The 25,615-nt window shown below is 42.2% G+C and overlaps 1 protein-coding gene across 2 annotated transcripts in view; it reads left to right on the top strand.

Moving 5' to 3' along the window:
• The window catches only part of RBKS (ribokinase), an 85,826-nt gene that overhangs the window by 46,358 nt on the left and 13,853 nt on the right, over window positions 1-25,615 (top strand). For both annotated transcript variants that reach the window (XM_068564588.1, XM_068564587.1), the window contains exon 7: window positions 4,430-4,618. In XM_068564588.1, coding sequence (XP_068420689.1) covers window positions 4,430-4,618 — 189 coding nt within the window. The remainder of the gene's footprint in view (window positions 1-4,429; window positions 4,619-25,615) is intronic.

The raw sequence follows: 25,615 nt of genomic DNA, 5'->3' as shown, positions 1-25,615 counted from the left end.
GGAATTGTGGGAGAGAGTGACCATTTCACAATAAGAAGTTAGATTACCCTCAACTGCCAAACTGGCTTAGATTTCCCTGCTAGATACTTACAGAGCATCTCTAATGATTCTTCAAACACTCATCACAGCTCGGACTGCTTGTTCAATACCTCTGTCTTCTCCTGGGAGAGAACAGACATCTCTTATTCACTATTGTATCCCAATGGCTATCTATTGCTGCATAATAAATTACCCCCAAATCTAGTAGCTTACAACAACAGGAATTATTTATTGTCTGTCATGGTTTCTGTGCATCAGGAATTGAGACAGGACACAGCATGGCTTGTTTCTCCTCTACGATATCTGGGGTCCCAGCTGGAAGACTCAAAGACTGGAATCATCTGAACCTTCTTTCACTCACATGCTTGCTAGTTGATGCGGCCGTTGGCCAGAACACTTACACATGGCTTCTCCTTGTGGCCTGGGCTTCCTCACAATATGGAAGCTGGGTTCCAACAAGATCCAGTCTCCTGAGAAAGGGTGAGGGAGAGAGAGCGCAAGAGCCTGGCAGAAGACATGGTGGCTTTTATGACTTAGCTTTGGAAGTCACACAGCATCTCTTCTGGCCCATTCTATTGATTGACATAGGAAAGTCCACCCTGGTACCCCACCTCTCAATAGAAGATTGTCATTGTCACAGTGTGAAAAGAGCATGTATGATGTGATATATATTGATAGTTATCTTTGGAAATTATCATCTGTTATATTGTACTCGGCACATAGTTGGCACCTAGTAAATGCTTATTGAATGAACGAATAAATGAATGAACTCTGGTCGTTAAGGAAATTGATCTCAAAGGGAACTCTATTCAATACTCTGTGATGACCTATATGGGAATAGAATCTAAAAATAGTGTATATATGTATATGTGTGGCTGATTCACTTTGCTGTACAGCAGAAACTGACACAGCACTGTGAATCAACTATACTCCAATAAAAATTAATTTAAAAAAATTAATAGAAAAAAGAAAAATTTTTAAAGCTTAACATTCTCATAGATGACTTCTAATCATGATAACAGTGTAAATTCATGCTTTAAGATATTCCCTCTGTGCCACACACAAACCATTGGTATATAAATACAAAAAGAGACAATGAAAATATACTCACAAGCTCAAAAACAAGATAAATAACTCCACAGATCAGAAATGGAACAAAATCACAGAGATTCAGCCTTGGGTGTGCTGTACTCCAGTCCCAGAAGCTGGCATAGGTGTGTGGAAGTTTGCCTCCAATGGGTAATGGGCACTGAAAGTGTGCCACTCATGGGAGACTGGAGCAGTGCCCAGGCTAGAAACCAGAGGTGCTGGGCTAAGGCTTCCCTGCTAAGGAAAAAGAGTGGAGAAAGCTGCTATGCCTGCTGCTTGAGGCTACAACATATAGAAAGCTCCCAACCTGCAGAGACAGGAGGACAGAGAGACTGCCTCTGATCAGGAAGAAAACCAAGCCAACTGATGACTTAGCGACTGGATTGGCAGTTAGTGCCAATACCCCCAGAACAGGAACTCTCTGTTGCCGACCTAACACCTGGCTCTGGTTTAGAGACCCTTGGGGACCTAGTGGCTGCAGCTGTAAAGCCACTAGAAAGGCAGGGATAAACCTGATGGGAGTGAAATGTGCAGACTCTCCAACTCACTGCGAGCAGAGTGAGCCTGCAGGTGAAGAAATGTACTGATGCTAGAGATCCAGCAGAATCAACAATCTGAAGAGAAATGTGCCCAAGATGAAATGCAAATAATAAAACAATGCAAAAAGACTTTAAAATAAGTATGATTAAGATTCTCATTCTTTAAAAAAGGAGAAGAAATTGTGAAAGAGAAACAGAATCAAAGCAACAGTCTGTGAATATGAAAACCAACCAATTAGAAGTCCTGAAAATGAAAAACAGTCATTGAAAAATTTTTAAAGCACTCATTAGAAAGATAAACATCAGACTGGAATGAAGAATTTGTGAACTGAAAGTGAATCTTGATCAATTCACCTGGAGGTAGAAAACTCAATTCACCTAGAAAATAGCACGGAAAGAAAAATAGTTTTAACTGTTAAAGAGGAAGTTATTAGCAGCTTGAGAGGCTTCAACATGTGTCAAATTGGAATGAAGGAAGAAGAGAATGGAGGGAACTGAAGAGAAGCTATGTTAGAGGAAACACTGCAAGGTGTTTTCTAGAACTGAGAAAAGGCATGAGCCCTCAAAAGATGAGAAGCGTGTTAGAAGTACCACATAAGATAAATAAATATCACTTTCTACTAACATACATTTTAGTGGAACTGCATAACATCAAGGGGTTGAATAAAGATAAAAATATTTTTAGGGCTTCCTTGGTGGCGCAGTGGTTGAGAGTCTGCCTGCCGGTGCAGGGGACACGGGTTCGAGCCCTGGTCTGGGAAGATCCCACATGCCGCGGAGCAGCTGGACCCGTGAGCCACAATTACTGAGCCTGCGCGTCTGGAGCCTGTGCTGCGCAACAAGCGAGGCCGCGACAGTGAGAGGCCCGCGCACCGCGATGAAGAGTGGCCCCCACTTGCTGCAACTAGAGAAAGCCCTCGCACAGAAACGAAGACCCAACACAGTCAAAAATAAAATAAATTAATTAATTAATTAAAAAAAATATATTTTTAAATAGCCAGAGGAAGAAGGAGTACATGCCTGTAAAAGGGGAAAATGGAAAAAACCAAAGTGTCCATGAAAAAGAGAACAGATTTTGTTCAAACTGTAGCATATATCTGCAGTATGGAATACAGTGCAGTTTTTTTTAGAAAGCTACATATATCAACACAAATTTTAAAATGTTAAGGTGAAAAGCACAATGCTAAATAATATATCTGGAAGATATCATTTAACTTCTTTAAAGAAAAATATTGGAAGCAAATAAAGTAAAATTTAATAAAGTAAAATGTATTAAAGGTGGGTGGTATGTACATGGGTGTGCATTATTTTTCATGTTCAAGATTTTTCGTTAAAGAACAGCTGTTTAAAACGTTTTTAAAAACCACAAGAAATCGATATTTCTGAATATAAACTATCCAACTCAACACAAATATCCCAGTAATGAAGATCAATGCAAAACTTATAAAAAGAAAAAAGAAAGTGGCCTCACAGTATAACCCACACACACTGAAAGAAAGGGTCTATGGAAAAGATGGTAAGGGGGGGCTGGGGGCTACATGGTCAAGTTAATGAAACACATGCTCCTGGGAAGACTGACACCAAGAATGAGCAGACACTGTGGAATGATTTACAGGCACCAAGAAGGGTTAGTCTGGGCACATTCAGGGCAAGCAAAGGAAGGGATACACCCATTCTTAGGAAGAGATAGTATATGATTAAACTGTAATAGAGAAAAGACAAAATTTGGTTATAAACTTTCTAAGTCAAAAAGTATCATATAATTCATCTAGTCCAGTGAATTTTCAGCTGCCAATCCCAGAACCATAAAGGTTCCCTGGATGAGGAAGCAGGGCTGCAGCCCCTCACCCCTACTTCATCCAGAGGATTTTTTATATTCTAGGAGGAAACTACTGATCCTGTCCAAGCCCTACATTTTACAGACTTTATGTGACTTGGGGAAGTTTCCAGAGTTAGTGAGTAGTGGAGGTCTCTGAACATCAGCACGTTGCTTTTTCTGCTGTATATCAGAGCCTCTCCTACTCTGCTTCCATCTACTCAAGCAAAACAAACAGAAGAAATGAGTGGTCTGCAAACTAGTAATATGCAAAAGGCATTATGGCCCAAGAGAAGCCTGAAAGAATTTAGGTGTGAAATGTATGGGTATGATTTATACCAAAAATCATTGGCAGTGGCCCCTTCCTTTCTTCTTTTCCTCCCTCCCCACTTCCCTTATTTCTTTTGTAAAACTCTCTTTGTTCCTCCTAACTCTTTATTATGAAAATCATCACAAATAAGGAAAAGCTGAATGGGCAATACAGTGAATACTCATATCCTCTCCACCCAAACAGTTGTTAACATTTTGCTGCACTGGCTTCCCCTCTCCCCTGTGTGTATTTATTTTTGTTTTGGTTGAATTATTTGAAAGTTGCAGGCATGATCCCTCACCCCTAAATACTTCAGCTTGCATCTCCTAAGAGGAACCACAATACCATTATCACACCTAGGAAAATTACCAGTAATTCTATACCGTCATCTGATATTCAGGCCACATTCAAATTTCCCCAGTTGTCTCAAGAATGTCTTTTATAGCTTTTTTGTTGTCATTGTTATTATTGTTTTATTTTATTTATTTTCCTGAGCCAGTACCTACCAAAGTTCCCCACTGCATTGGTTGTTATGAAAAAGAAGGGAGACATCGCCTAGAAAAACAGATCTAATCTAGAAGCAGACCCAGTTACTTATTCTCACCACAGTTTCTTTTCTTTTTGTATGTATTTCAGGCTGAGATTCTGACCAGCCTTGAGGTCGGTAGCCCCTCGGATGCTGGGAAGGCTGCGTTGGTGCTCATGGAAAGGGGCTGCCGGGTTGTAATCATCACCTTAGGTGCTGAAGGATGTGTGATGCTGTCACAGACAGAGCCTGTCCCAAAGCACATTCCCACAGAGAATGTCAAAGCTGTGGATACTACGGTAGGTTTTTCAATTTCAGAATCCTTTTTGGCCCTTGAAAATCATCATTTAGTAACTAAGATACTGCACCTGAATTTTCGGATCACGCGGTAGAGGCCCTTAGAGGTAATATGGGGGAAGAGGACAATCAGGCAGGAGAACTGTATCTTAACCTTTTCTAACCCACTGTAGGACTTTATACAAGTCACTTAACCTCTCTGAGTCAGTTTTCTCGTCCATAAAATTGGAATATCAGTAAAATTATACCCATATTACCTATATTCATTCATTCATTCATTAAATAAGTATTTATTAAATACCTATTATATGCCAGTCATATATTAGGTGCATATGTATAGTGATGAACAAGACAAAGTCTCTGCCCTCATGGGGCCTAGATTTTGAACAGTAAACACATCGCCGGGTCTTACAAGCCTCTTGCGTGGAATGAAATCACAAGGACCACTGGTTATTATATCGTAGTAATAATAGCGTTACTACGTGCTTACTGTGTCTCTTTCACATACCTCTCATTGAATCTTTACAACAACCATATGAGGCAGGTACTATTATTATCCTCATTTTACAGATTTAGAAACTTGCTCTAGATCCTAATGCAAGGAAGTAACAGAGCTGGAGGTTCAAAACTGAGACACTTGTGTGAGGTGCTGTGTTAAGGACAAGCAGGTTAAGTGGACAAGGCACGGCTACAGAGCAGCGACGGAAAGGAAACAAGTTAGGAAAAGGCTCAGTCTTCCTCTAAAGCTGGGGAAATAAAAGTTATTTGCTTATGGCCTAGACTAGAAAAGTAAGTAAACGTCAAGGACAAGAAATTAGAGTTGGGGAAGAATAAAAATTTTAGGGTTTTTACCTATAAGAAACTGACATATTATTATTTATAAAATATGTTTATTTCTTTGCTTAGAAAAGACTTTAAAATGTGGGTCATTTATCAAAAAAAGAAGCCTAAGGGCATCTGATGAAGTTTTAGTTAAGAATATGCATTGAAATAGATAAGTGCAAGGAATGCTTCTATTACATGAAATTACATCCTGATTGCCTTTGTGTGTGTGTGTGTGTGTGTGTGTCTTTTTTTTTTCAGTTACTTACTTACTTACTTACTTATTTATTTTGGCTGCGTTGGGTCTCCGTTGCTGCATGCAGGCTTACCCTAGTTGAGGCGAGCGGGGGCTACTCTTCGCTGCAGTGCGCGGGCTTCTTGCTGCGGTGGCTTCTCTTGTTGCGAAGCACGGGCTCTAGGCGCATGGGCTTCAGTAGTTGTGGCACACAGGTTTAGTTGCTCCATGGCATGTGGGATCTTCCCGGCCCAGGGCTCTAACCCGTGTTCCCTGCATTGGCAGGCAGATTCTTAACCACTGCACCACCAGGGAAGCCCCTGATTGCCTTTTAAAATGTGCTTTATCAGGAATTTGATAAACTATACTTGGCGATGTTATTCTCATCATATTTACTTATTTCTGAAACCATTAGTTTTTCTGTTTTGTCAAGGACAGTAACCTGAATTTGAGAGATTCCTTATTAGTTCTGAAGTCAATCCTGCATTAGACTAAAACTATTCCAGGTCCTGAACTAAAGCAGAAGAGTTTGTTCTTCTTTTGCTAAATATAAAACAAAGGGTCCTCATGAAGCTATTGGACCTCTGTGACTGCCCAGAAGTGGCTCAGCCTCTGCCTTCAAAGTCTGTGTCAGTCACGACTCCTTTTGCTCATAAGCACCAGGAACACAACTCAAACGGCTTACACAGAACAAGGGATTTATTTGGTGCACATAAGTGGAAGGTTCAAAGGTACAGCAGAATGCAGAAGCTAAACCGTGTCATCAAGACTCACTTGCTCACCCTCTCCCTGTCAGCTCTGCTTGCCTTTGGTGGGCTTTGAGCTCAGACAGGTGCCCTCCAGGTGGTGGTCCCTGGCAGCAGCCTACTCACACTGTGCCTCACATCATGTCCCCATCCCCAGTGTCAAATAAAAATCAAAGAGCTCTTATAAGAGGATGGGAAATAGATACTGATCAGAGTAAAACCACCCATGCCCACCATAGAACACTCATGTGGAAATGCACTGCTTGGGCAGAGGATTAAAGGATGGAGAAACTAGCCTTGGAAATGTTCAAATTGGAATCAGCAGTAATAATCCTCAATAATTTCATGTTGAAGGACTGGATTTCACAGATCATGACGGATTATAACTTTGAGCATCTTATGTACAGCGATGTGCACCAAGGAGGTTTTCACACTTTGTTGATACAGTTTTGTGCTCTTTCATTTGGTTTCTTAGCACTTGCAGTTAATTTCTAGGTTTCAGGAAAGGTGAAACACAGTGAGAGTTCAGCGAGAACAGATTGCTTAATGCTTGGAGGCAGGAGAGAGAAAATGGGATCGGGAAGATCAGGACGCTGGATCAGGGTCAGCAGGTTTTTTCTGTAAAGGGCCAGATGGTAAAGTTTTAGGCTTTACAGGCCATATGCATACATGCTCTGTTACAGCTACTCAGCTCTACCGTGGTAGCATGAAAGCATCCATGAACAACTTTGTATGCTGCTGAAATTAAGTTAGTATTAATCTAAACTAGATTAAGGTGTTAACTGGAATCACCAGTGCAATCACTAAGAAAAGAACCAAAAAAAGAAAAAAAACACCTAAAAGAAACAAGACGATTAAAATGGTACACTAGAAAATATTTAACAAAAACAAGATGGTAATGGAGGAAGAGAGGAATAAAGAAGCTACTGGAAGATACGCTATTGTAAACTGGGATAAAACTAAGACAGGAAGATATGAGATCCAGGAAACAGGTGATGCAACTTAAGAGAGAAGTCAGTGACGATGAAGGAAAGTTCCAGGACAATAGCTATGCAGGAAGCCCGTGCCCAGTCAGTTCAGATTAGAGCAGGAGCATGGCGGGCTCTGGAAGGAACGTCTCCCAGAAACAAAAACGAAAAAAGGAAAAAGAAAGAAATAGTGGAATATCCAGATATCCTGTGTGTTTGAATATGCACAAAGATTTTTAGCTCTTGTAGAATTTGAGGATGAAGTAGTAATGAATATGTAGAAAACTGAGGAAATGAAAAAAAAAAAAACAGCAAATTTTGTCCTCTAGGTCATCTGGAGTCTAAGGGGAAAAGGTATGATTAAGTAAATATAAATTTTGTACACCACATGGCTATGAATGCATAGTCATAACAATGTAAGTGCCAATTATTGATTTAACCAAAAAGAGAGATTATAATCATACTGTGAAAATGGAAAGATAAAGTGAGTGTGTATTTGTGTACACATAGGGGAAGATAAGAGAATTAAATGCTCATTTTCCATTGTTGGAATTCAAGAGATAATATCTAAAACAGATTTTTTTTAAAAGACAACAGTATAAGCATACTACCAGAAATAGAAGATAAAATCAGAAGAAACCAGTAAAAGAATTTAAAGTATTTGCCTCATAGAAATAGGAGTGGAGAGGGATGGGGCATTTACACTTTCAGCTTTGTCTTTTTGAACTATGAATACAGATGGCTTGGATTTTTTTTTTAAAGGCAAAACACAATGAGATACCATTTCACACCACTAGGATGGCTATAATCAAAAACAGATAATAGCAACTGTTGACTAGGATGTGGAGAAATCAGGACCCTCAAACACTGCTGATAGGAATGTAAGATGGTGTAGCCACTTCGGAAAATGCTCTGGAAGTGCTTCAAAAAGTTAAATTTAGAGTTACAACAGACTCAGCACTTCTACTTCCAGGTATATAGCCAAGAGAAATAAAAAAACATATGTTACACAAAACCTTATACGGAAATGTTCACACAGCATTATTCATAATAGCCCCAAATTGAAAACAAACCAAATTTTCATCAACAGATAAATGGATAAACAAATTGTGGTATATACATATGATAGAACATTATTCAGCCATAAAAAGGAATACTGATACATGATACGGCATGGATGAACATCCAAAACATTATACTAGGTGAAAGAAGTCGGACATAAAAGGCCACATATTGTATGCTTCCATTTATATGAAATATCCAGCGTAGGTAAATCTATCGAAACAGAAAGTAAATTGACAGTTAGCAGAGGCTGGAGAGAGGGTAGAATGAGAAGTGACTGCTAATGTACCCAGGGTTGCTCTTTGGGGTGACGAAAGTGTCCTAGAATTAGATAGTGGTGATGGTTGTACAACCTTGTAGATATACTCAGAACCACTGAATTGTGCACTTTTTTAAGGGTGAATTTTAGGGCATGTGTATGATATCTCAATTGAGAAGACAAAGGACAAACAAAAACAACAAAAAGCACTTCACTAATGAGTGGATACTCCTTCGATAAAGAATCTTCCACTTAATTGCTGTACTGAATCTACTGACTGGACGCTTAACATCCCCCCAGGGGAACCGAGGTGACACAGGAAACAAGGGTAGTTATTTTCTGGCTGTAGAGTCTCCCTCAGCTTTTTCATGCTGTCTTCCTCCTCTCATCCAGCACTCATTATTAAAATTCTTGCCTGTCCTGCACACAACTGTTCAGCTTCTTCATAAGTCTGGTAAAGAGGAGCTAATTCACCTGGGGAGGTGAGGAACTCCCAGGGAGGCATTTTCTTCTGAACAGATGGGCTCCTTCACTTTCCTGTCAGGAGGGTATTACTTGCTCTCGGGCAGTTTGTAACCTTCTCGCTTTTCTCCTCCTCCTCATCCCTTATGATGTTACACCTTAACAAAAAAATCCTGCTGTGCAACCTAAATATAGCTAGTTTTTATTTGCCAATCATGCTGGCATGGATGGCGGAAACCTCTTTAGTTAGTTGGCACGTTGTCCACTGGAGACAGCCTGCCCTAGCAGGAGCCATCGCCTGCTCTACGCTGTGCCTCTGCAGACTGCTATATCCAGTTTTGCCTCAGTGTTAATAGTTGGATGTATCGCCTCTATTTTTACATCTGTTTTTCCCCTTGTACTAAAGTGAGATGGTGGCAGTAGCTGCAGATGTCCTCGGCTCAGTTTGGAAGACATGACAGATTTGTCTCTTTTCCCATCTCTGGCGCTCATGTCCTCACTCAAGTCCTTCCAACCTGAAGGTCAGGGGCTTTGCCTTCTTGTGTCCATGACTGCACTGAATAATTCGCTCCATAGTCAGAGTTACACACATATAAGCATGGTGACACTTTAGGATTACTGTGATAGCGTGATATATTGTAACCTTAATTATCCTTGGCCTATAAAGCTCTGTAAAATTCCCGATTTATAAATTTCCTCATGTAAATGGTTAAGTCCTAAAATCTACATTGACACTCTTAATTTCAAGAATTCAGCCCCTAAGCTAAATCTGTCTTCTCAAGAATCACTCACTTTGTAATAAATCATCATAATTCAGGATATGTAAGTAAGCGAGAGTAACCAAAGGCGAGGGGCAGGGGGGACTCGTCTTCCCTATTTTTTATTCCTCTTTCTTTCTATCCGTTGCATTTGAGTCCTGTAGTCTTCACGGTTATTGGTGAGGCATGAGACAGCATCAGCCCAGCTGCATGGATGCCCCCAAGGGACAACTCGGGGCTGGAGACGCAGCTCCAAACTAGAGACCGCACCAGTAGGAAGTGGAATCATTTCTGTTACAGTTGGCGTGGAAGCACTCATGAGGGCGGGGTGATTGCTGGGGCTGGTGGATTACCCACAGTTTTCCAAGGTAACTCCTCCTTGGTGTGTCCCCCCATCCTGGGGTCTGGCCTTCTGCCATCCAGGCTGCTCACAAGCATAGGCTCCCATTAATCCACTTCTGAGGTACCATCCAGAATGACAGTTCAGTCTTTGAAAATCCAACATCTGAAGGGCCGTTATTTCCATCTTGGTGTGACCTTCCCCCCAGCCTACACCCTCTTCCCATCCCCAGCCGCCTGGCCACTGGAAAGCCAAACTAATTTTGTCAGATGTAAGTAGAACGATTGAATTTGGGTGCTCTCAAGAGATGTTTCTCAACTCCGGCAAACTCAGACACTGTTTCCTGCTGAGCCACAGTCTTGCTGAGAGGACTGAGTACTCACCAGGTCTCCCACGGCACTGCCAGTGGTAGTCTTTGTGACGCTCCTTAAACTGTGGTTCCCCAGCAAACCATTCTTTCTTTCTCCCACCTCCTTCTTTCTGATCAACATGTACATTCCTTGCATTTGTTAATAATTGGTGGAGTCGCTGAGGGGACTTTGTAGCTCAGCAGCCATTTTGTCCTTGAATAGAGATTTTGCACATTTCTGTCCAGAAGCTTCTGTTATAGCCAGAATGTTTGAGTGCCCCTCACTGTTGATTGCCAATACTTCAGAAAGGGTTGGGCCATAAAATACAGTGGGTAAAGAATGATAGAATCTTGGGTGCTAAAGAGGTAACTATAAAATAATAAGACTAACTGTATCTCCATATCAATTTATTATCCAAGAAGTGACTGTTGTTTCCTTCAAAGTTTGACCTTAGGAGAATTAAGTATATATTGATACTGCCAATACTCAAAGTACCTTGGGAAATGCTCTTTTAGAATTGCTTTGAGAGCCTTCATCACCTTTACCCCACCAATCACTCTATTATTTTTTTTACTTTCTACTCATGAAATTAATACATGCTTAGTGTTCAAGAGGAGAAAAGAGCAGACAACACAGAAAGGTATAAAAAAGTCAGATATTCATGATCCTATCACTTAGATGTAACCACTGTTAACATTTTAGTGTAAATCCGCCTAGATTTTTCTATGCATAATTTTGAATATCTGTACTTTTGAATATCTGTTAACAGCAAACTTGAATATTTGCAACAGCAGAGGATTAATATGTGTCATTATGGGAAGGCTCTACATCCCCAAAAATAAATGAAACATTTCTTTAGAATAAAGTAAGTAGGCAAGTCACTGAAGAAGAAATACGAAAGATAAAGAAATGAGACACTGTTCAACCCTACAAGAAATCAGGAATATGCAAATCAAAATAACAGTGAGATTGCCTTCACTGCCCATCAGGTCAACAAAAAATAAAGACTGATAATGTCAAAGTCCAAATAAATTGGAAAAACACATGCTCTCATATAATTCTGGTGGGAGTATAAATTCATAGAATGTTTTTGGAAGGCAATTTGACAATACCAATTTTTAAAATATGTTTTCCCTTTGACCCAGTATATCTCTTTCTAAGAATCTGTCCTACAGAAGTGTTCACATATATCAATATTTGTACAAGAATGTTTATTTCAGCTTTGTTTGTAATAACCAAAAAATCGGTTAGACAGGTCTATATAATCATCAGTAGGAGAAGGTCAAATGATAATAGTATGGTGCCATTGATTTAAAAATAACTCTAAAAAAATAAAATAACTCTAGCTATCTGTAAGTAAAAGTATAATTTAAAATCCAAAACAAACAAACAAAACCACCAGACTTTCCCATTACTCATGGGAAGGGGAACAGGATGGGGGATAGGAAAGTGTTATAAAGGAGGACCTCTACGTTCTGCTCCATATTCTTCTGAATTGTTTGCATTTTTCACGTATTACTTTGAAATTTGGAGTAAAGATGATTTGGGGACATAGCAAAAAACTATTTGGAGCCATGTCTAGCAAGTAAGATAGGTGATATCCTTTCTCAAAGGGCAACTGGGCATTATTTTCACAAAGGAGCCGAATTAGCCACTGTTCACTCTTGATCTCATAAAGAACCTCTCAAGCTTTCCCAAATCTCTATATGTGGAGGCTGAGTAGCCCTTTGACTTAGGATGACCTCTGAATGGAATAGAGTCCTGATGCCAAAGAAATAGATCCACATGCCTTTCAGAGCCACAGCACTTCAGCCTCTGTAAATCTGGATATTTCACTACACACTTCTGACAGTTTTTTTCTTAATCTTTCTAAAGAAAAAATTTCCCTCAAAAACATGTTATTTTATACAGTTTCCTTTGGAAATATCAGAATAAATGTCAAAGCTGCACTGTTTCTGTTCATCACTCAAATGCACGGCAGATCTTCAGAGAAACTTCACTCATGTTCAAGTTTTCTTTCTGAATGAGTCTGTTTATATATTTCGGTTTAACTCTTCAACCCTCATTCTCTCAACTGATAACAGAATGAATGATCTAGACTTTGGCTTTGCCACATTTCTTGGTCTTTGGCTAATGAATGACCTGGAGGAGCTATAAAAGGGGCCAGGCCATAGGAGATGCCTCATGTTGAGGTACTTACTTAATAGTTCATGTACTTCGTCGTTCATATACCTCTGATTTGAAACAGACCTGAATGGAAGGGCTCATGAGGGATGAAGGAACATATGTAACACAAGCCCTTGGACTGAATTGTGCTTCCCCTAAAAGTTATATGTTGAAGCCCTAACCCCCAAAGTTACTGTATTTGGAGATAGGACCTATAAGGAGGTAATTAAGATGCAATGGGTTATAAGGGTGAAGCCCTGATCCCAATAGGATTAGTGTCCTTATAAGAAGAGACAGCAGAGAGCTCAGTCTCTCTGTATGTGCATTCAGAAAGTTCATGGGAGCACATAGCAAGGCGGTGGCCTCCTGCAAGCCAGGAGAGGAGGCCTCAGAATGAAACTTATCTTGCCAGCACCTCGATCTTGGACTTCTAGCCTCCAGAACTGTGAGGAGTACATTTCTGTTGTTTAAGCCACCTAGTCTGTGGTATTTTGTTATGGTGGCCCAAGTAGACTAACACATGCAAGAAAGCCAATCAGCATGCTTCAGAAGTGACCTAAAGTGAATGCTGAAAAATCAGCTGTTCTGTGAGAAAATAAGCTGAGGCAAATGAACAGGATCAGCCTAAATCACCTTTCTAGTGAAATATCTCAAGAGTTTTTCGTATGGTTCAACTGTAATCATCGGTCCTGGTGGCTAAGGGCAGATGATGTCCTGGGTTCTAATCCTGATTTAACTAATAACTAGCAGACAGTTTTGGGCAAATGACTCATTATGTTTGGGGCTCAGGTTGTGCATCCAAACATGATGTGTCTGGAGTGGGTGATCTCTGAGTCGTCTTCAACCTCTGAAATTCCTTGATTCTTACAGATTCTTGGGGACATAAGGATCCTTTGGCTAATAATGAAAAGCAGGGCACTACACTAGGCCAGGCATTGTGCTGGACTATTTATGCATTTTCTCACACGCTCAGAACAACCCTGCAAGACAGGCTAATGCCCACTTTAGAGAGGAGGAAGTTATACCCCCAAAGGTAAACAACCTGCCCAGAGTTATCCAGCTGGTAAGTCGGCAGAGCCAGGAATTGATTCTAGGTCTGTCTGCCTGTCTGCCTGACCCTGACATCCATGTCCTCCTTACCACACCCTCTTGATTTGGTGGCAGTCTGCCTAGCGTCCAGTCCCTTCTATTTGGCATTCCAGCACCGACTCCTTGCCACTTGTCATGCTATAGGCTTCTGTAAGTTGCTCCATTTCTCTAGATTTTCAGATGCTTCCACTCTTGCTTTGTGCAGTACAGTGCAGCCTCACTTAAATGCAATAACTCATGTGTAGTCTAAGAACAGTGCCTGGCTCATGTAAGCACTCAGTACATCTTAGCACTCATTAGTAGGTCCCTGTGTGCCTAAATGTTCACTTTACCTGGATATCTGCGGGGCGGGGTTGGGGGGGGGGGTGCGGTGGCATAACCAGGTAGCACGTACCAGGAGCTTGCACTACTCACCATCACACAGGGTGGGTATGACCTTGGCTCTGTACATTACTGGAGAGAAACCCAGGTCCCACTGCCATTCAACTCCAGCACCTTCCTGTACAGGGCAAGGAGCAGAATTGCATGGCTGGCAATGTGGCAGGATGGTGCCAGCCCAGATGTCAAAGATTCAGGCACAGATCACTTCATTCATTCTTGTCTTTGAATGATCAAGGAGGAGAGGTGCACCACTCCTAGAGTCTGTAACCAAAATATCTTTTCATTAAACTTCTTTTTTTTTTTTTTATTTATTTATGGCTGTGTTGGGTCTTCGTTTCCGTGCGAGGGCTTTCTCTAGTTGTGGCAAGTGGGGGCCACTCTTCATCGCGGTGCGCGGGCCTCTCACTATCACGGCCTCTCTTGTTGCGGAGCACAGGCTCCAGACGCGCAGGCTCAGTAATTGTGGCTCATGGGCCTAGTTGCTCCGCGGCATGTGGGATCTTCCCAGACCAGGGCTCGAACCCGTGTCCCCCGCACTGGCAGGCAGATTCTCAACCACTGCGCCACCAGGGAAGCCCAAACTTCTTTAAGTAAGGGTCTGAACCACTAACTAGAGAGGCTAAGGAAAATGTAATTCTTCTTTTTTAATCTTCCCAAACTAGTTCTCCAGTTTAAGGAAAGAAAAAACACTACTCTTTCCCTGCCTAGCAGACTCCTACCCATCCTCAAGGTCCAGCTCAGAGAGTTCTTTTTGGGCAACCCCAATGCTTAATACAGTGCTTTGCATATAATAACAGGTCCTCCTGAAATAACGAAAGAGTTCCAGTTCCTTCTGGGAAAATAACTAGTATGTGTGTTACAGTCACTTAGCCTCACTGAGCTCCAGTGTTCTCAGGGCACTAGAAGATCTACAGGACTCCTTATAGTCCTTCAGTGCCACGCTGAATGTGCCAAGGGAAACAATCAATCTCAGATACAAATGCTCTTTTTTAATGATTTGCAAACAAAATAATTACACAGTTTCCCATTTTTTTAACAGCTGTTCATAGTATCTTTATTTGTAATATTTACAAATAGTTAATTTGTAAAACAAAAAATAACCTAAATGTCCATCCAAGTGAATGGGTAAAACAATTGTGCTATGTCAATACAATGGAACACTACTCAACAATAAAAAGGAATTAACTGGGCTTCCCTGGTGGTGCAGTGGTTGAGAGTCTGCCTGCTAATGCAGGGGACACGGGTTCGAGCCCTGGTCTGGGAAGACCCCACATGCCGCGGAGCAACTAGGCCCATGAGCCACAACTACTGAGCCTGCGCGTCTGGAGCCTGTGCTCTACAACAAGAGAGGCCACGATAGTGAGAGGCCCGCGCACCACGATGAAGAGTGGCCCCCGCTTGCCGCAACTAGAGAAAGCCCTCACAGAAACGAAGACCCAACACAACCAAAAATAAATAAATAAATAAATAAATTTAAAATATGGAGGAAAAAAAAGTCATTAAAAAAAACATGACTTGGGCTTCCCTGGTGGCGCAGTGGTTGAGAATCTGCCTGCTAATGCAGGGGACACGGGTTCGAGCCCTGGTCTGGGAAGATCCCACATGCCACGGAGCAGCTGGGCCCGTGAGCCACAACTACTGAGCCTGCGCGTCTGGAGCCTGTGCCCCGCAACGGGAGGGGCCGCGATAGTGAAAGGCCTGCGCACCGCGATGAAGAGCGGTCCCCGCACCGCGATGAAGAGTGGCCCCCGCTTGCCGCAACTAGAGAAAGCCCTCGCACGAACCGAAGACCCAACACAGCCAAAAATAAATAAATAAATAAATAAATAAATAAATAAATAAAGTAACTATTAAAAAAAAAAAAAAAAATGACTTGATGTTTAAAAAAAAAAAAAAGGAATTAACTATTTATACAGCAATAAAATAGATGAATTCAAAATAATTACACCGAGCAGGAGCCAGACAATAAAGAGTACGTATATCATGATTCCATTTATATAAAAATCTAGGAAACACAAATTTGTCTATAATGAACAGAAGCAAGCCAGTGACTGCCTAGGGACAGAGCAGGATTGGGGGAGGAAGTTTTGGATTACAAAGGGTCACATAGGCACTTTTACCCAGTTTCCCATTTTAAAACATATCCTAGGATTGTTTTCCCTGGAGTCATAGAAAGGCCAGGCCAGAAAAAAAAAAAAGAAAAGAAAACTTACAGAGGGTAAATGACATCTCTGAAATTGGCATCATAGAATAAAGAAAATCCATATCCAAATGAGGCTCTGAAATAGCCAACTTTTTTCTTTTTTTTTGGCCGCGTTGGGTCTTCGTTGCTGCGCGTGGGATTTCTCTAGTTGTGGCGAGCGGGGGTACTCTTTGTTGCGGTGCATGGGCTTCTCATTGCGGTGGCTTCTCTTGTTGCAGAGCACGGGCTCTAGGCGCACGGGCTTCAGTAGTTGTGGCACACGGGCTCAGTAGTTGTGGCTTGTGGGCTCTAGAGCTCAGCCTCAGTAGTTGTGGTGCACAGGCTTAGTTGCTCCGTGGCATGTGGGATCTTACCGGACCAGGGCTCGAACCCGTGTCCCCTGCATTGGCAGGCGGATTCTTAACCACTGTGCCACCAGGGAAGCCCTGAAATAGCCATCTAAAACTTAGGAATGATACCAATAAATGGGCATGATGTCTGTGCGAAGTCTGCTGACTCTGGCTGCCAGAAAGGATGAAGATGACAAAAAGAAGTTCACTGACTATTAAAAAAGAAAAAAAAAGGACAGAGGACAAGGTAATTGCTAAAGAGACTGATCGACAAGGCACAAGACATCTGTCATGCCGGGGGGCATATTAACTCTATTACATTACTTCCACATCAGCAGATCACTTCAATTACCAGCTAATCAGGCAGAATTAAACATTTTAAATTATCTTTCTTAATCCTGCTTGTGATCATTTGAAAACCCAGGGCTCTAAAAATCTAATTGTAACTGCTTACCAGAAATGTCATCTTCACTTTGAGGAACTGAAGCAGGGCCAGATACAAGACTGTTTTTTTTCCGTTTTCCTAAAGTACCGTCCCATGGCCAGAACTGGACTTGCATGTACATCTGCCTAGTGCCGGGCATATTAGGGGCTCCCAAGGGGACCTGGCCCTGCTTCAGAACTCATAATGGCCAGAGACTAAAAGAAGAGCAATGGTAGGGGAGAAGGGGGGTATGGGGGTGGAGGGAGAATGGAGAGGAAAAAACAACAGTTAAAACCTTAGCAAGGGACTTCCCTGGTGGCGCAGTAGTTAAGAATCCGCCTGCCAATTCAGGGGACTCAGGTTCGAGCCCTGGTCCGGGAAGATCCCACTTGCCATGGAGCAGCTAAGTCCGTGTGCCACAACTACTGAGCCTGTGCTCTAGAGCCCACGAGCCACAACTACTGAGCCCGCATGCTGCAACTACTGAAGCCCACATGCCTAGAGCCCATGCTCCATGGCAAGAGAAGGCACTGCAATGAGAAGCCCACACACTGCAATGAAGAGTAGCCCCCGCTTGCTGCAACTAGAGGAAGCCCATGCGCAGCAACGAAGACCCAACGCAGCCAAAAAAAAAAAAAAAAAAAAAAAAAACCTTAGCAAAAGTCAGGAGAGCAAAATCTAGATTTAGAGTGTTCTGTGGGCCTCGAAGGCACCTAATTGAAGGGACAGGAAACAGTCCCTCTCCCAGTAAGAAGGGATGGTATGAAGGGATGGTATGAGGTTGTGGGAGATTGCTTACCCATCTACAGTTAAGACTTCTGAGCTTCCTATGCCTAAGCTCCTCTTCTTCCCACTCCTTCAGTGCCCTGGACATCAGTGTGATGACATGGCAGTGAGCTGGTAGTCTACTCCTTGCCCGTCTTCCTAGGATGCTGCAATAGTGTCCTCAGGAGCAGAGCTGCCAGGACTGTACTGTAGGTCTCCTAAGTGGTTTCCATTGCACGAAGATGATTCTTGGGTAGGCCTAGAATTATATGGAGGTGAAAAAACGTTTGGAGCCAAAGTGTAGAGCCCCGTGAGTTAGAGCCTTGCCCATTGCCCTCAGTGCCCATTGCTGCTGATAGAGGTGGACAAGGAAGTGAGAAAACAGCTATGTGGGTCATAGCTTGCTGAACGTCTGCCTGCCCTTTGCGTGAAAGTATGAGTATGTGTGTGTTAGGTTAGTGGTGTGTGTACTTTGTGTATTTTCAATGTGGATAATGTGTGCTCCATGTGAATGATCTGTGAGTGACATGAATGCCATGTGTTCATGTGTGCATGTGTGGGTGAGTAAATGTACTACAGGGGGACAGAGTTTAAAGGGCTAACTAGTCACTCCCACTTTCCTCCTCCTACTTCCATTCCTTTAAAATCTACAGGAGGGTGCCATACGATGGGACAACCCCTGAAAAAGCTATGTGATTTGGGACCAGAAGTTAGGTGAATTACATCTTCCCTGAAAGATTCTCTAAAAACAGGAAGTTTTATATCCTTTTCCATCCTTGGTCAAAACAAACAAAAATTGGGAAAAGAACGATCATGGTTACATTTGCGAGATGACCTCCCTGTGACTGTCCTGTTCCCAGTTAGGAAAATCCTCTTTACTGAGACTTCAACTTTTAGGTTTAGCACGTGGGAATCTAATTAGAAACACATTTGGACAGAAGAATAGTAATATTTTGTAAGAATTTCTCTTGATCTTTGCCATTCTGCAGTTTTACTGCAGTGAATTCAGATCTGAATTTATTCTTATTTTTACTGCTCATGACTCTTTGTTCCTCTTGAATCTCAGTATTTGTGTTTTTCATCAATTCTGAAAAATCCTCAACCATTCTCTCTTTTATTACTGCCTCTCCTCTATTTTCTCCATCCTCTCCTTCTGGAACCCCTATAAGGTATATCTTAGACCTTCTGTTTTCCGTGTCTTACATCTTTTAAAATTACTAGAGGGACTTCCCTGGTGGCGCAATGGTTAAGAATCCGCCTGCCAGTGCAGGGGACACGGGTTCGAGCCCTGGTCTGGGAAGATCCCACATGCCGTGGAGCAACTAAGCCCGTGCACCACAACTACTGAGCCTGTGCACCACAACTACTGAGCCTGTGCTCTAGAGCCCGTGAGCCACAACTACTGAGCCCGCGTGCCGCAACTACTGACGCCCATGCACCTAAGAGCCTGTGCTCTGCAGCAAGAGAAGCCACCACAATGAGAAGCCTGTGCACTGCAACGAAGGCCCAATGCAGCCAAAAATAAATAAATGTATAAATGTATTTTTTTAAAAAAACTACTAGAGAGAGAATCCTAAATAGGGTTTCTTCGTAGTCAGGATCCTGGGGCTGCCTGGCACTTTATTCTCGTAGTTCCAGGGCTGATGAAGCAAAAGTGCCCTCTAGAACTGAAATCAGTTCTTTAAGAAATGGAAAAGACTCCTGTGGAAAATGATGGCAGAAGGGGTGAGGAGCACCCCACTGTGCACTCATCTCCTCGCGCATGACCTGAATTTTCTGCGTGGGGGGGGGGACATGCTGCTGTGATAAGACAGACCCTGGCCACACAGCGCTTCCGTCTAGGAGGGTGTGTAGCCCACACAGGATGAGAAGTGCCGTGATAGGGAGGCTCCCGAGGTGCCGCGGGCGTGCAGCTGAGGGGTCCGCCTGGCCCGAGGCGCCCAGCGAACCTGCTTCGAGGGCCAGGGAAGGAGATGAGCGGAGGGCTGTCTTCACCTTAGTGAAAGTAACCCAGGCAGAGGCAGGAGCTCATGAAAAGGCCCAGAGGCAAGACAGCAGGTCATGTCTGTGCCTTTTCAATTAGTTCTGATTGGAAAGAGCTTAGAGTACAGGAAGAGTGGGAAAGGATGAGGGACAGCTGGAACAGGGATGGGTCGTGAAGGGCTTCGTTTGCCACTCCTGGGAGTTTGCACTTTCTCCTGCGGGCAGTGGGGAGCCACTGATAAGAGGTTAAGCAAGGGATAGATTTGATCAGATCTATACTTTATAAAAGATTAACATGGCTGCTGTGTGAAGAATAAATTGGAGATCATAATACTGGAGGCAGGAAGAACCATCCAGAGACTGTTACATTGAAACAGATAGCTAGTGGGAAGCAGCCACACAGCACGGGAGATCAGCTCGGTGCTGTGTGACCACCTAGAGGGGTGGGATAGGGAGGGTGGGAGGGAGACGTAAGAGGCAGGGGATATGGGCATATATGTATACATAGAGCTAATTCACTTTGTTATACAGCAGAAACTAACACACCATTGTAAAGCAATTATACTCCAATAAAGATGTTAAAAAAAAAAAAGTTACATTGATCTGAGAGATCATAGCAGCCTCGACTAGGGACGTGGCAACAGGGATGTGGAGAAGTGGCTTTAAGAATTCTTAAGAATTCAGAAGACACCCCAACCCCCCCACCAAAAAAAAGAATTCAGAGGACATAATGGTAGTCCATTTCCTTTTTTAAAAAATTGGGGGGGGGGGCCTACGTTAGATGCTTATTTCATAGTCAAAACAAATAGCTCATTCTATCAGCCTCCATGGTTTTCAGCATTTTTTGGAGCCCTGACTTACCTAAGCGCTAAGACCTACTCCCATTAGAAACAGTTCACATCATCAGTGATTCTCTGCAGGTGGAACAGGAAGATGCCCGTGTAATTTACAAAAAAGAAAATGAAATGAAATACCCTGATGATTCCTATGTGCCCTTCTATTAGGCATGCCGGGCTGCCTGCCACCATTTGGGGGAAGCACTGATCTATGCAACAGAGAAACATCTGGAGCAGAAACTTATCCTTCATGTAAAGTAAATAACATTTGAAGGAAACTCTTGTGCAACATAGCGCTAGTTCAGATATCTCGCCCTACCACCTGTGCCCAAGACACTAGCTTACTCCTGATAGAGACAGAGCCTTCACGAAACTACACACTCTCCCCCTGATGAAGTGACGAATCAGCCAATATGTGATGAATTTGGGTTGTGTAGACAAAAATACCAGATATTCCAGCCAAGGCACACACAGTGTGCTGTGAATCATCCCCACCAGCTTTCAGCAGTTAGATTAGCGGAACAATTGCTCAGTTCCTTCCTTCGTCTTCACAGTGTAGACCTGGCCCAAGACCCAAGAGTGAAGCAGCAACTGTAAGGAAGCAGAAACATTATAAATAACCTAAAGAACCCTTTTATAACAGCAACTGCCTGCTGATTTTGTGGCCTAACAGCTCAAGCAAAAAAGGATATAAATATAATATTGTGCAATGACTGATTACTCAAAATGTTGTGCATCAGCAGAAGTGGGACCTGTGGTTGGTGCTAATATTATCAGATGCCTTTGCTGTTTAATAATCTGGTAGCTCTGTATTATTTAGCATGCAGTTTTCACAGAGAACAATGATTTTATTTCAAGTACCTCTCACTGAAATAAAAAAGCAGCTGTTAGAAGATGAACATTTGGCAGAAAATGTTTTAGTGGAATCTTTTGTGAGATACTAAATCATATTGGATTAACTGTTTTCTGTCTAGAATAGTGGAGTCACAAAGAAAAAAGATCGCTGACCACAGAAGGCAAGGGCAGTCTTTAGAACCCAGTGAATCACTAACAGACATTTTAGTTTTAAGTGCCATTTATTCACCAGTATATAAAGTTATTTATATACAAAGCTTCCATTAATAGTGCCTGGAGAATGGGCCTTTTTTATTCCAGTTTTAGCTCATACTCAGGATTCTACTTCTCTTTCATTAATAATGGAATTCTTTAAATTATAGAATAAATTAATACACCACAGACATTTTGGGCAGAATGGGGTTTTTAACCAGTCTTAAGTCTCCACAGGCCATTCTGTGTGGCTAGCCTGCTGTGCGCATGCTGGCCCTGCCCCTGAAGAGGCACCGAGGCAGCCCGCTGGGCTCCTGGGCTCCTGGCCCACCCACTCCCAGGTTGCTAGAGCAGGGCCGAACCCCAGGTTGACAATAGACCCTCACAGGTTCTTCAGGCTGGCCGGCCACTGTCAAACTAGGGCTCTGCTGGAGAGGAAGTGACATCATGACGTAGCTACTGGGCATAGCCGTTTTCAGCCAGAGAACATGATCGAGCTGCTTTCATGAGGCCATATTGACTCAGGAACATTTTTCACATGAAATTATTATCACTAAAACATAAAATTCTCTTTTCTAAACTATCAAGCAATGTATAGAGCAAAGACTTTCACTTTACTCCCAATTCCCACTCTTGGGATGGAGTGGGTGATGGGTAAAGATTAAAAATGGAGGGTTTTCAGAAATAGCTGAGGATTGCTTATAGGATAAAACTAGCTCAAAACAGATTCATCAGAATGTCCATTTCAATACTGGTGTGACTGGCCAACCCAGAACCCATCAAACACCTGAAGCTGAGAATGGACTCCGAGACGCTGAGTTGGGCCCCAGATGGAGCCAGCAAATGACCTGTCAGTATGGACCACTGGCTGACTTGGACCAGGAATTTGTCACCAATAATGGAACCAGACCAGTTCATGGTGCTAAGCTCTGAGGTAGAACACCTCAACCATGTACGTTCAGGTGGTGAGGCTGGGATAGGTGAAACGTGGCATCAGGCTGGCAACTTCTTTTGCCTTTGATTCAATTTTAGATCAAATCAAGGTGATGCAGTTATTATGATCACTGTACTCTTGCAAATTGTTATTAAATACTAGTAGGGTACCAATAAATAAAAAATCTAGCAGTTCTGGGATGAAGGTTGGTAGAGTTTTTCTTGTTCTTTAGTAGTTGAATTTTAATCAATATGTTGAAAATTGGAAGACCAGAGTCATTTTTTAATACCCCTTACAATCTTTTGGGGCAGTAATATGCTGCCTTGAACATATATCTCCCAACCTTACTTTGACTTTGCACTCGACTCCCCATTGATCCCTCTCTGTTTTCATCCATCTAAATGAAAGAAGGCTTTGGCCCCATAAACCTCATTCCAGATGGAAATGCATAATTCAAGAGAAATACTGATGTCAAAGAAGAGAAGGCACACCAATTTGTGTCAGCAGTTGCTGTAAATTAAAGGAGTACATGGAGAGTTTAATGTAATGTAGAATTGAAAATAAAATTAGAACCAATATTTAGGCAGTTCTCCACCTCTTTTTTCCCTACTGTGACATGAAGGATTGACTCCCAGCTTAAGTACCTAATGTAGTTCATTTTTCTTTTCTGCTAGAATTTTTTTCCCCATAAAATGTTGCATGTTTATCTTTGGCATCCAAAATTAGATCTCTTCACTTTTTCCATTCTAATCTCAACAGAAAAGTCAGGGTAGGAAGAGTCAAAATTTTCCCCTCATCTTCCACACCCATCATGTTTGCAGCATTTCTGAAAGGACCCCACTCTACCAGTCTGACTAGTTCAGCTGCTGTAAATAGCTATTAATCCTTCCTTAATATTGTTTCTCTGTAATGTGGATGTCACCTACATGGTTTCTTTTGTTTTTCTAAAGCTGGAAAACAAAAGGTTGATAATGAGCATCTCAGACATGTACGACTGCACAATGTGTTCCTAAACACTCAGGAGAAGCATTCTTGAGCACGCATCCAAAGGGATTAGTCTGATCAACTGCCATTATTCAGAACCTTTTTGGAGCTCTTTATTCAGATTTCCCCCAGAGCCAGTGTTGTTCTTGATAGTCACCCATTGTTTTGGCCACTGGTGGAATTTCCTAGCTTGATCCCCCCACCTTAATCACTAGACGGTTTTAAATGATTCACTCTTTCCAGAAATAAATTTCTTAGGATAGTGGTTCTCAAAGTGTGGCCAGGGACCAGTAACATCAAGATCACCTGGGAACTCTTTAGAAACACAAATCCTGGGCCCCACCCCAGATTTAATGGATCAGAAACTTTGGGGGTGGAGCCCAGCAATGTGCATTTAACAAGCCCTCCAGGCAATTCTGAGGCACAATCTAGTTTGAGAACCACTGACTTAGAAGATGAAATATTGCCTTCATTGAGGATATTCAAAGATGTGCTACTGATTTTTAAGGCATTCCAAAGAACAAGTTTCCAAAAGTTTTTGAGCAAAGTTGTAGTACATGTATGGCCTCTCCGGGGGACTGCTTTAAGAGAGACTGGCCTTCCTGAGACATCCCGGTTCTGCCACCTAGTCATTTGACCTTGAGCAAGTTCTTACACTTGGTTTCTCATCTGGAAAATGAAAGACCCACCCTTACCTACCTCACAGAATTGTAATGAGATTCAAAGCGAGTCACATCTACAAATATGCTCTGTAAACCAGAAAGTACTAAAAAAAGTGAAAAGTGAAAGTCGTGTCATTCTGCAGACAGGATTCTGGTAGTCTGAGCATTATGTCAGGGCAGAGAGTTGGAGAAAGGCCTGTATTTATCATTCCTTTGGCCAGATCCACCTTTTTGTTTATATAATGACCGATTCATCACCTTGGTGGATGTGTCTAAGATTCTGCCATTTCAGCCCACCAATTTATTTGGTGCTAAGAAAGGAAAACCATTGCCTGACTGGTGGCTACAAGGGGCTAGGAAGATGTATTCATTTTCAGACATGCTATTTTCTATGGAAAGCTTAGCGATGGTGAGTAAGGATGGACTGTGTATGTGGGCACTGTACTCTCGTGCCCAGAACTTGTCACACACTAGCAGTGAAAGGGTCTGTACTGAAACCACCCATTTCAGCCCTGTGCAAGGGAGTCATGACCTTCAGCAAGGAAGCGAGAGTGTTCATTGCCATATACTAGTCATTGCAGAGAGGCCCAAAAACAAAATCCCTCGAGCAAACCAAATCTATAGAAACTGAGATTTTAAGACCGACCAGTTAATGTGTCTGTGCTTGAGAAGAATGTGGGTGGATTTTCCCTCAGAGGTTAGGCTTTACTAACAACTTCACCATAGGAATTCTTAAAACACCAAGCTCCTGGTGCATTTGTAACTTAACTTTAAAGCTTTACAGACTGTTGAGTGAACATATCTGGGCAGGAAGGAAGCTAAATCTGTTGCCTTAGTGCTTATTGGGAATGCAGTTTTAGTAACACAGAAAACAGTTCCCACTAGGCCAACATCAACTTCACTTTTCACACAAAGTGGCAGCTAAAATCAAGAGACTCAATAAGAATCTAATTGGTTAATTATGATTAAATTATTGGTTAATTATGGGAAAATAAGCTGTTGGTTAATTATGGAATTAGAATAGGAAATTATTTTGCTCAAAATGTGTGCCTATTTAACAAATCTGTAGAGACAGAAGTAGATTAGTGGTTCCTAGGCCTGGGGGGAGTGGGGAGGAATGAGGAGTAACTGTTAATGGGTCCGAGGTTTCTTTTAGGGGGGATTAAATTTCCTAAAATTAGACTGTGGTGATGG

The sequence above is a fragment of the Eschrichtius robustus genome, chromosome 15, assembly GCF_028021215.1.
Source record: "Eschrichtius robustus isolate mEscRob2 chromosome 15, mEscRob2.pri, whole genome shotgun sequence".
NCBI classification, from domain to species: Eukaryota; Metazoa; Chordata; class Mammalia; order Artiodactyla; family Eschrichtiidae; genus Eschrichtius; species Eschrichtius robustus.
The sequence above is the reverse complement of the archived record's forward strand: the minus strand, read 5'-3'. Positions and strand labels throughout refer to the sequence as shown.